General features: G+C 39.7%; 1 protein-coding gene across 1 annotated transcript; it reads left to right on the forward strand.

Moving 5' to 3' along the window:
- The first annotated feature begins 259 nt into the window (after nt 1-259).
- On the forward strand, nt 260-4,510 carry LOC125379283 (ankyrin repeat domain-containing protein 49-like). Its single transcript, XM_048395552.1, has 5 exons — nt 260-355; nt 1,122-1,190; nt 2,106-2,190; nt 2,422-2,481; nt 4,095-4,510. The coding sequence occupies exons 1-5, from the start codon at nt 260-262 to the stop codon at nt 4,508-4,510; spliced, it is 726 nt and encodes a 241-aa protein (XP_048251509.1).
- Nucleotides 4,511-12,559: the final 8,049 nt, after the last annotated feature.

Genomic DNA, 12,559 nt, shown 5'->3' on the forward strand with positions numbered 1-12,559 from the left:
GTCCAGGGCAATCTTACAGCAAACCGATACTTAGACCAAATTCTGCGTCCTCACCTCCTCCCAACTTTGGACCGCCAGAGGGAGCAGTTCCAATATGATAACGCTCGACCCCACACAGCACGTGCAACAGATAATTTACTTTTTAATGAGAACATCAATGTCCTTCAATGGCCGTCCAAATCGCCTGATCTCAACCCGATTGAATATTTCACCAGCCTCCCCACACACTGGCACAACTTGCCAATGCCTTACAGGAGGAATGGCGAAGAATTCCCCTCGAAAAAATCAGACGACTTGTGGAATCTGTGCCAAGCATGTGTCCAGCAGTGACGGCTGCAAGAGGTGGTGTGACCAGGTACTGACCATGACGCCCCCTTGTGCAATGACTGAAAAGAATTAATGCTGACAATGAGGACCATGCTTTTGTCGATCACTGTGTCAAATTTCATTTGATTGTGTTCACGCATATTTTGTGTTGATACGTTTACATCAGCTTAATAAATATTCTTATCTTTTAACTATGTGTGTCTTTTTTTAAGAGTGTTTTTGATATCAAGAACACAAGGCTGATATTCTATTTATCACCAAAGTAATCCGGCAATCAGCAAGTAACAGTAACAGCCAGTGAATTGAGTGAATGATTTACAAAGGCCCATCGTTAGGCAAACTGAAAGCATTATCAACTTTCACTTACCCGCACCCTGCTTGACAACATGCTTTCATGGTAATTCTAGCAATGTAAACTATTATAAGTAATAACAAATTGTATTCTATTACTTAAATTTTCACTGGCCGAATACTGTTTCTGACATAGTCGGAACGGTACAGTGGCCTCTTCTTATGATTATGGAGAAGATTTTGTCGCTTTTATTATATTCCCAATTTCATAGTCAATACATGATGTTGACAAGTTTATCATGAATAACTGACTGATGTTTCCAGCTTTATTACGTTGCATCTTTGGTATAATGACACAAGCCCTACATTACTCGAGATCTCACATACAAAGTTTGGAATGCTATATCGACCACATCACTTCATATTGATAAAAATCACAGATATACACTTTGTCTGAAAAGGGACTTTTTATTGCTGTCTGAAGGTCCTGACTAAACCCTCAGCATCCAAGGTCTGCAATCGGACCTCCCAATGTCTGGAGAGTGGATATGGAAAAGCCGTCGGTGTGCAAGGTATGTGGTGTCTCACGCAAAGTGGTGTACAATGTTTCATTTAATCCTGTTTCTATCACTTCAGTCACATTAGAGCTGGAGTGGAGGCTCCAAACCACTGAACATCAATCAAAACACGCTATCTGAGATAAGACCTTGTCTGTTTCTTTTGGACTATATTACTACATTGATTACATGGATTACAGAACAGCCTCACGTTTCTTTTCCTGATTCTTTACTTCGTGAATACTACGCAGAAAGAACCCATCAAATCAAGCTGTAGTTAATCAGACTCCTGTCACTGGTGTGATTCAATGAAAACATATTATCATCACCCGCAACAAAGTCAGCCCGCTTCTCAAAGGGAACAAAATTTCCCCCAAACAATTTAAAGTAAGGGAAAGGATATTTTACACACTGATGTTTCTTGCATTGACCTCAAATGAGTTCGAAATATTGGTGTCGTAAATTATTTTTTTAAAGAGTAATATCCCTTGATCCGTTGGTACATACTGCGTGAAATCGAAACTACTTAAGTTAGCTGAATGTAAGTTTGCATGGGTATCAAGACTCAAGAAGAGTTATGGCCCTTGCTCTGTGCTTTTCATCTACAGTTTGAAAAGTTGTAAGTTGCTGGTAGTTTACACTATTAGTTTGAAATCCGCCAATATAACAACATCTACTCTACTGTATAAACATTGCCTTCAACATGTGTATATACTTGCCAGCCAGACTCTGTATATCACTTGCTTGATAACGGTCTAAGAACCTACATCGAAACGTTGCTCTTAATGGTAACTCAATCAGTGTTTAAGTTGACAGTACTCTATCAGACCAACAAGTACTATCTACACAGAAAGCCTAGTGTAGTAGGTACTGATCATGAAGTGTAAAACGTCATATATCTATCCATGGTGATCTTATTTTGCGGTTCAGTATATTAGTAGTGTTGCAGCCTCCAGTGACCCGACCAAGATGGAGGCACTGAACCCTGGGGTGACACCGGAGTCTGAGCTACGCGGTACGTGGGAGAATACGGTGGACCACTGGTGATAGTGTCAGTGTGCACATTGGACAGTTTGTCAAGTCACCAGAAGCATCAGCAAGCTCTGTCGTTATAAGAAAATATCCGTTCGTCTGGAACATATTTCTTAAATTTACCACACAGTGGTTGAATGTATATATATTCGGGAATGTGTCAACACATTAGTAGAGTTTCAGTCAAGTCTAACCACCCTGTTTGTCTCCACAGCCACGAGCAGAGAGGAGGAAACACGGAAGTCTCGGATCCCTCTAGAACCTGACACACGAGGTGGGTGGAGACAATGTCACGTGTATTGTAGTGGGCAAACCACCCTCCAGACATACACACAACTGTGTTAGAACTGAAAGACTTGACACACGAGATGGGTGGAGACAATGTCACGTGTATTGTAGTGGGCAAACCACCCTCCAGACATACACACAACTGTGTTAGAACTGAAAGACTTGACACACGAGGTGGGTGGAGACAATGTCACGTGTATTGTAGTGGGCAAACCACCCTCCAGACATACACACAACTGTGTTAGAACTGAAAGACTTGACACACGAGATGGGTGGAGACAATGTCACGTGTATTGTAGTGGGCAAACCACCCTCCAGACATACACACAACTGTGTTAGAACTGAAAGACTTGACACACGAGGTGGGTGGAGACAATGTCACGTGTATTGTAGTGGGCAAACTACTACCCAGACATACACACAACTGTGTTAGAACTGAAAGACCTGACACACGAGGTGGGTGGAGACAATGTCACGTGTATTGTGGTGGACAAACCACTACCCAGACATACACACAACTGTGTTAGAACTGTAAGACCTGACACACGAGGTGGGTGGAGACAATGTCACGTGTATTGTAGTGGGCAAACCACTACCCAGACATACACACAACTGTGTTAGAACTGTAAGACCTGACACACGAGGTGGGTGGAGACAATGTCACGTGTATTGTAGTTGGCAAACCACTACCCAGACATACACACAACTGTGTTAGAACTGTAAGACCTGACACACGAGGTGGGTGGAGACAATGTCACATGTATTGTAGTGGGCAAACTACTACCCAGACATACACACAACTGTGTTAGAACTGAAAGACTTGACACACGAGGTGGGTGGAGACAATGTCACGTGTATTGTGGTGGACAAACCACTACCCAGACATACACACAACTGTGTTAGAACTGAAAGACTTGACACACGAGGTGGGTGGAGACAATGTCACATATTTTGTAGTGGACAAACTACTACCCAGGCATACACACAACTGTTTTAGAACTGAAAGACCTGACACACGAGGTGGGTGGAGACAATGTCACATATTTTATAGGGGACAAACCACTACCCAGGCATACACACAACTGTGTTAGAACTGAAAGACTTGACACACGAGGTGGGTGGAGACAATGTCACATATTTTGTAGTGGACAAACCACTACCCAGACATACACACAACTGTGTCAGAACAGAAAGACCTGACACACGAGGTGGGTGGAGACAATGTCACATATTTTGTAGTGGACAAACCACTACCCAGGCATACACACAACTGTTTTAGAACAGAAAAACCTGACACACGAGGTGGGTAGAGACAATGTCACATATATTGTAGTGGACAAACCACTACCCAGGCATACACACAACTGTGTTAGAACTGTAAGATATAACAGAAACATTCTGGTGATGTAAATACCTCATGTGTAAATCCTCACCAGCTCTAGTCATTCTCTCGACAATCACCGTCTTAGTGTCAGCCATGCATGTGTTGCATGTTCAGAAAATACATCATGTGTTTTATATCCTCACAGTAAGTTGTGAACAATAGTGCTGTAAGATCTAGATGTCTGACATGTGTACATAGTTTACTTTGTGTTTCAGCGACACCGACTCCTGCAAGTACAGACCCCCAAGCAGACCGCGACCTCCGTGATGCCAGCAAATGGGGAAACGTGGCGGCTGTGAAGCGCATCCTGGCAGCAGGACGGGCTGACGTCAACGGTAAAGACTTGTATGGGTGGACACCAGTGCTGTGGGCAGCACGGAAGGGACACAAAGAAGTGGTGGAGCTCCTGGTGAGGAAAGGAGCTGATGTGTCTGTGTTGACCTTTAACGATGACAACATCCTTCACCTCGCATGTATGGGTAGTGATGTGGAGACGGTGAAGTATGTGCTGTCACTGAACGTTGTGGACATCAACGCCAGGACCAAGGGGGGACGGACCGCGGTCTCCTGGGCGAGATACTTGATTCATCGGCGAGTGGAGAATCTGCTTATGTCCCGCGGCGCTCAGTGACGTCAGTGTTATGTTTGTGTAGACTGTGTTGGAGAAAGTCAAGTGGTGTGCCGTTCACGTCGTCTTGTTATATATTCCCGGATTAGGTGAGAATGTTTGTAGTGTTTGAATAGAAATAAAACTTGTTGAAAATATTTTGAGATATTTTGTCATCTGTTTTGTTTGGAACTCCGCGTGATCAGGTGAGAAAATTGTTAACTGAGTGTAAATAGAGATGATGTGTGATTATAAGGTGAACACTGCATCTCGTAATATATAATTAGTCTGTCTTAATAATGTGTCAAGAGTTTGTAACCAATCGTGAAACAAACAAGAAACTGTTTGTTAACATCTCCCTGCACTCTGTGACTTCACACTTAGCCGAGGTTCGTCGAGCTGCATTGGCGGCAAATGTACAAGGAATGCCGCCAAGACCAATTCTAACCCTGAATCATCACCAGACTATTACAGCTATAAGCTCGGTTGACTCGTGCTAATCCTTGGCATGGTTTCAAAACACCATCTATGTTTGTTTGTTGTTTAACGTCACAATCAGCAAATTCCCAGACATATGACGGCGGTCTGTACATAACCAGACAATCCAGTGATTTAAGAGCATCGAACTACTCAATTGGGAAAATTTGATTTTTTGATATTCTCATCACTTTGATTATATTTTCGTAATTTCGACTTTATTCTCGTTATTTCAATTATATTCTCGAAACTTCTACTTTTAAGTAAACTGCACCGGTCCGCTGTCAGGCCAATGCTGGTGCTTGGCACTGACACTATTGAACCTGATGTATGGTTTGATCTTGTTATGATAACATAAAAGAAAAAAAAACACATTTGTCGATTACAATGTGACAAATAATAGATCAAGTATATTTACGAATAATACAATAATTCTTTTCGAACTCAAAATATAAACTTTATTTTTAATTTTTAAATTAAATAGATCAAGCAAATTCACTGACCATTTTGGCTGCACATATACAACAGACAGAGAAGATACAGACGGTATTCGTCACATCTTACAATTCATTCAGCAAATTACATGATGTTGGCAAAAGTTTGGAATATCTCGAGCGGTTATGTTACGTTGGTCCAACGTTTTCACAACATGTTTCAAGGGAAGCTACTCTTGTTATTGAGGGCGCTGTTACTCACGCGCGTCTTTTCAAGCAGACGACGAAAGGATGATGCGTGGAGGGCTGAGGGAAAACCTATTTTGTGGTAAGTGTTTACTTCATTACTGTATTTACGAGGTGTTTATTCCATTTTCAAACCTTAAAATTGAAACGAGAAACAGTGTTCATTCATAAGTGTCAACGTGAGTAGAGAAATCTAGGCCTATGTGTTTTGGAAGTTTGAGAAACACATTCCTGTCAATTCTACGTCAGTGACAAAATCCGTGGAATATGTCGTGACACTGCATCCTCGCTAGATTCTCTATTTATATTTTTTAAACACCATATACATATTTCTAGCAAAACGCGGGGACGAGGGCAAATACAAAACATGACAAGATATGTTTTACTTCCATGCAGATTCAGCGATGTTCAACCAACGAGTCGCAATCTCGGGGTGAGAGTATTACAGCGGCAAGCAAATGAATAGCCAAACAATTACTTACATTAGTATTTTTGAATGAACATTGCTTTATTTGTCATTGTCACAGGCGTAAGTGTGGGGATGGATGAGGTTAGGAAATTGATTACAAACTCGAAATTACAAGTCAACTTTGTGATTACTGTCAGCGCAAAAAGCAGTGAACATGAAATTCATAACGAGGCTTTCGGAAACTTTCAGCATTGCGTGTGCATGTCATGCGATCCAGCTAATGTTCCTTCTAATCGATGAACGGAGCTCACTGCCGAGTTCAGTTTTCGATCACCAAAAAGTTGAAATAAAAAAAATTAAATTGATGTTTTTTAATGTCACAGTTACTTGCGAATTTTGAACATTTTCTGGATAATGGGCGAAATGAAAGGACAGCTCTTTTTGTAAACGATCACTGCGTATTACAGGTGTGGGCAATCTTATCAAGATCTACTTGGATACCTTACATAGACCTAGGCCTATATAGCGATCAGAAATCCTATACCGATATATGGTATCTGTATCGATCAAATAAGGTTTTGAGATATGGCTATTTCAGAATGGATTTTTAGGGGGTGGTGGTGGGGGCAGGGGTGGGGGGTGGTATGGTTGTCTTATCTAGTTAAGTAATGAATGATGTACATTTGTGATGAAATACTGAATTAAAAAAAATTTAAAATGTACTATTTAAAGGTATGATGCTAAATATATAATCCATCCAAGACAATTTAGAATGTCATTTATTTAATCAAAATTCAAATTAATTGTAAAACTTTGATGAAGATACTTCAGTACAGATTTTTCAGGACATTATCCATTGTAGAAAAAACATCCAGAGCCTTGTTTCAAATTTGATTTATTCTAACTAAAGATATATTATTTCATATCATTATTCCTTTTCCTGAAACTGTGCATAAAATTACTTGTCCCCAATATTTTTCTGCTATTTTTTGCATACAAGTGTTTGTAATATGTACATACCTTTGTATCTGATCTTTTAATGACACACGTTTATTTGCAGTTTTGGTTTACCATGATGTAATCTACATATATTTTGGTATCATATAATAAATGAAATCTGTTTTGTGGTAACCAGACTTCACAGGATCTGTTCAATATTATGTCAATATGGGGATTTTCTCACTGCTTCTCAATGGATGGGGCTATGGCTATTACAGTGAAACTACTTTCCCTGGAAAATTATTTCTGCTTCATGGCTCCAGACAAGGACTGTATGTACAAGTGCAAATATACGAGATACGATGTATGAATTAAGGAAACGACCTGATATCTATGTATGGCCAAAGCTTTATTTAAATGTTACTTTTATGTTTTGAGCAATATTCATCTCAGCCTCTTGACATCATCACCATAATAGCTAAGTGCTCACTGCTGCTACACAAACTGCATATTTAATATTCTTATATTTCTATTTAAGAAAACCAGATGTTCAGCCATTGCCTATTGGCAGACATGGATGAGCTGAATGAACTCTTAACAGCTTTTCCAAAATCGAACAACTGAGAGAGCACTGGTGAGTGGATTAAATTTCTTTAGATGTATCAAGTATGGGAAATTTACTGCAAAGTTGATTCATATAGAAGATCCGGGGTAGAAGATATCTTCAGCAACCCATGCTTGCCGTAAAAGGCAACTATGCTTGTGGTATGAGGCGACTAATGGGATCGGGAGGTGAGGCTCTCTGACTTGGTTGATGCATGTCATCGATCCCAATTGCATGGATTGATGCTCATGATGTTAATCACTGGATTGTCTTGTCCAGACTCGATTATTTACAGACCGCCGTCATATAGCTGGAATATTGCTGAGTGCTGCCTTAAACAACAAACCAAACCAACTGATACATGTTTATGCTTGAAATATTTATAAGCATATATTTAATATCATGTTTGCTCTATTAAGGGGCCCCTGACACTTACTATGGTAATCTTCCAAATGAAATTTCATGCTGACTTACTTTTGATGGACATACAAGAGAGATTGCACACCTAAAACTGTTCTCCAGCAAGATTGGAGGAGGGGGGTTATGTGGTTATTGGGGATGTTATAGGGCTAAATTAATATTGTGATATGTCAATTATAAAATATTTCTTTAATTGACATAAGAAACAGATTAGGGACCTACCATACAATATTGGGAGTTTTTATGTTATTTGCGTATATAATTACACATAATTCAATTTACTTATTTATACATATTATTAACTCATCAATTTACTTACTGGGATTCCGATAATTCTAGGGTGGAGCCTTCTGCTTTCAGCCCCTAAATTTGGAAAAAAGGCCTACATTTTCAAATACAACGGGGCATTTTAACATTGTGCTGTATGGGCAAGTGCGGGTGTACCTAGGGAATATATGAAATTGTCACATAAAGGCCCCATGGCAGAAAATTCCTTGAGTGAACCCTGTATTTATTAACAGGTCTCAAGACTCAAAATAATATATACACACATATGTAAGGTGGTGCATGTGAACAGGGTATTACTTATTCTATTATTCCATTATGTTATCAATAACTTGTTTTGACACACTTGTGAAGTCCATTACTTGTAATTGTGAGAGTGCATGCAATGACTTATATGCACACTGACATTTTTTGCTATCATTTGTAAACAGAAGCTGAGGAGGAAGCCTGCAGCTGAACTCTCACAAGCAAGTGGCAAGTACATGGTGACCTGTGTAAAAGAATGGCTTCGAGTTCCAGGAGCAAGGCTTAGAAATGGCATAAGGAAAACGCGTACTGAAAAACAGAGGTGTAGATAGAGAATCTGCAAACAAAAGTGCTGAATTGCAAAGGAACAAAGAAATCCAAAACGTTGGTGTTGACAACATATTTTTCACAGGGTTATGACCCTTGTTTTTGAACTTGGTACATACACTGCCAGGTTCTCTTGGACACTACTGACGTTAATAAATGAAACTTTCCGTGCTTATCTAAGGTACAAACTCCAGAAGATGGTTATAAGAACTATTTTGTATGGAGTTATGGCCTTTGCTTCATGCTTCTTAACTTGATGAAATATAGGGGGAAAAGTTTGTCTCGCAAACGAATTTGAAGCCACATAAATGAAATTTTGCAGGCCAATATGAGGGGTATATGTTTAGACTGTGTTTTAAAACTGGTTTTTAGAATATGTTTCACATCCGCCTTGTTGCAGGTAGTAACACTGTTTTCTTGTAAATAATAATTAATTAATAATAAAGTTTATTATATACACATGTATTAGGGTACATACAAAAATAGTACTGTAACTAGTGTAAGCATTTTGATTGTTTTGTACAGCTAGAAGTATTTATATTAGTTACATTTGGTTTTCAAAGTATTAACTATAATAAAAAAATATTATCTTTTTAAAAATTCAGTATTTTTTAGTTTTACCTTTTATCTTTGTAACTTAACCATCACGGCTAGCTGCAGGTTTTAGAAATGTTAAGTTTTATGTACCCTAACACTACACTTGGAAGAGTTCTATTGTGCCATCATTTACATGAAATATTAAGATGAGATGTTGTCAGTTATGACTTCTGATGACATCAGCCTATTTAAGACAATGGCAGATGTCAGTTGCTGCGCTGATAATTATTGTCGACGTTGGGCCGATGTCCATCCGATGCTGATTCCATAACAGTTGCCTATTTCTGGCCGAAGGCTGGCCAGATAACTATTTACGACGTTGGGCCGATGTCGATCCGATGAGCAAAACTTCATCGGCCCGACAGTGTTTGCCGACGCTGGGCCAATGCTGGGCCTCTGCATTGCCGATGCAGGGCCGATGATGTTTGCCGACGTTGGGCCAATGTCGATCCGATGTGCAAAACTTCATCGGCCCGATGATGTTTGCCGACGCTGGGCCGATGCTGGGCCGGTGCAGGGCCGATGACGTTTGCCGACTTTGGGCGGATGTCGATCCGATGAGCAAAACTTCATCGGCCCGATGCAGTTTGCCGACGTTAGGCCGATGGTGTAGCCGACGTTGGGCCGATGCAGGGCCCATGATGGCATGCTACCTGGGTCGATGGCTCCCTCTCTCTGCTCCTGTGACAGTCGTGGCAATTCTTTTGTGTGCCTTCATCACGTGTGGTTATACTCTGCAGACGAACGAATTTATACAGCTAACATGCACGTGCAGTTTATGCCATAGGCGGGAAACCTGTTTCATTATTTTTTCATCACCGCATGAGCGCCGTTAAAGCTTAAGGTTGCGCGTTCGGGTGAGGCGCTTTTTGGTACCTGTTCCTGGGCAGTCATATGCCCAATACCCACTTTCCACTAGGAACATTACAAATTGCCAACCTATACTTTCTTTAGCGGCTAAGTTTATGTTTTTTTTGTACAAAACCTTTCGAGAACTAATATATACTAGATATATTATTTTATTTGTGAAAAGCTGGTATGCATAACATATGTGTAGTTATTGATCTTTCCGTTACTAAAGTATGCTCAAATGTTGTATGTTTATAACACATCCCATTTTAATTCTGGAAACCCAAAGGTCCAAAAAATTCTACGGCCTTAACCCGTCAGGAACAAAAGTATTTACAAAAGTAAACATGCTGTTTTCATGGGAACATGCCAAGGAAGAAAAAATGAAAACTAAAATTCTTTAAATAACTTGTCGAGTCTGAATCGGGGATGTTCGATTGATTATTAGAAAGTTGTATAGGTGTTCGGGCAACTAGGCCCATGATAAAGGTTTGCTAAGTGCCATGATCGTTCATAGAGTAGTAAGACTGCCACACGCTTTAAAATCACCACACACTACTTTGAGATTGTCTGACATATTCAATAGAGAACTATAGACATCATAGGTAGCAAGAAACATGGAGACTGATCTTTTATCCTTCAAATGTATATTGTCTTCATTCCCTTCTAATTGGGATGGTGGAACCGTATTTCACTGAATGACAGTGAGTGATTGAGTGAGTTTAGCACTACCACCTCTAAAACCAATCTGACAATCTTTAAGTAGGCAGACATGGCCTTTCAGGCGGAATTGCTGGTTAAGATTCAAGAACGTCTCCTGAAGACATAACATCTGGCATTGGGCCAAGGCTGTTAATAAAAACCTTAAATCCTGGACCAATAGCATTTACTGAACTAGCATCAAGAAAGCCATAAGAAGGATGGATTAAGACTTCCAACGATGTCCATTAAATGATATCATCTCTTAGGAGATATTTTCTATGGCATGATTCATGACTTCATATAATTTGTAATAACAGATGTTGACAGTATTAATAATATATTATGTAAAATACTGTCAACATCTGTTATTACAAATTATATCATAACCCTCCAAATATAGTTGTGATAATGAAAGTAGTATTAAACACGTTATTGTCACATGCACTAGAATACTGTCCAGTAGGGAATTATGAGTGATATTTTACATGAAATAACAATTAATCACACTCTGTTTGCAACCAAAGATTCTCTTACTGAAGGAAACTGAATGAAGCAGTGGTAAAATCTAGCCATATAGACTGACTTTGAACATCTTTTGACACAGTGTAAATACTGAGTTATTTAAAAAAAAAAATCATCTTTTCTTCCTTGGTACACTACTGCCTAGAGGTTTATTCCCCTTACACGCATGGACACTGCGTTGCGCAACCCGTGTGCATCCCGTTGGTCACTCATGTGCACCCCATTCGTCACTCGTGTGCAACGCGTGACACACTCATTCGAGGGGTAACAAACTTTTGACCAAAGGAGGACCCATGTTTAACTGAACTTGGAGGTGGTAACAAGGAGATAATTTTTTGATATCCTGACGAAAAATGATAATACACATGTATTTTCTAATGTCTCCTTTTTAGATGTGTGAATAACATGAGTACTGTTGTGATTAAATAGATCTGTCTTGTTTTATACCACCATTGCTTCTAAATGGAATGGTGTTAAGAAAATACATTGTCCTGGAAAATGTTATTGCCATTGACATGCTTTTATTGTGATTTGACATTAACCGTCTGTGGTACGACTTTCAGTGATGAGGTTTGGCGGTTTATATTGGACCCTAATTACTTTATGATGGCTGGGACTCTTTGTCTCAGCTCCATAGCCGTGACGCTGGAAAAGAGCAGCATGTAATTAATGAGAGTGGGTTATATCATTGAGGATACACTTGAGGGAGAGAATACTTATAACTGTACTACAGGAAGAGACCTGTAGACGTGAGCGCGGGTTTGTGTTTTAGCTGGCCGTTCCATAATGGCCGCCTGGAGAGGTAAACAGTGAGCTTTGACTGCGTCATCTAAAATAAATAATAAGAAACAGCAGTGTTATTTTCATGGGTCTCTTGATTAAAGCCCCAGCGCTACTGTCAATGTATCTTCTACTTGATCCTTGATACATCATTTTGGAATTCACAATATATAATATTTCTACGTACAAAGGAGCATTGATCTAAAGCAATTCCGCGGGAGTGGTTGTTGCCTTTA

The sequence above is a fragment of the Haliotis rufescens genome, unplaced genomic scaffold, assembly GCF_023055435.1.
Source record: "Haliotis rufescens isolate VD_foot unplaced genomic scaffold, xgHalRufe1.0.p SCAF_14, whole genome shotgun sequence".
NCBI lineage: Eukaryota > Metazoa > Mollusca > Gastropoda > Lepetellida > Haliotidae > Haliotis > Haliotis rufescens.

Bases quoted from the DNA above. Each gene is read 5' to 3' on its own strand.
- LOC125379283 (XM_048395552.1), top strand. From the start codon at position 260: ATGGCGAAGAATTCCCCTCGAAAAAATCAGACGACTTGTGGAATCTGT. The intron at 1,191-2,105 runs GTATGTGGTGTC...TTTGCGGTTCAG, and splicing joins AAAAGCCGTCGGTGTGCAAG to TATATTAGTAGTGTTGCAGC. The intron at 2,482-4,094 runs GTGGGTGGAGAC...TTTGTGTTTCAG, and splicing joins TCTAGAACCTGACACACGAG to CGACACCGACTCCTGCAAGT.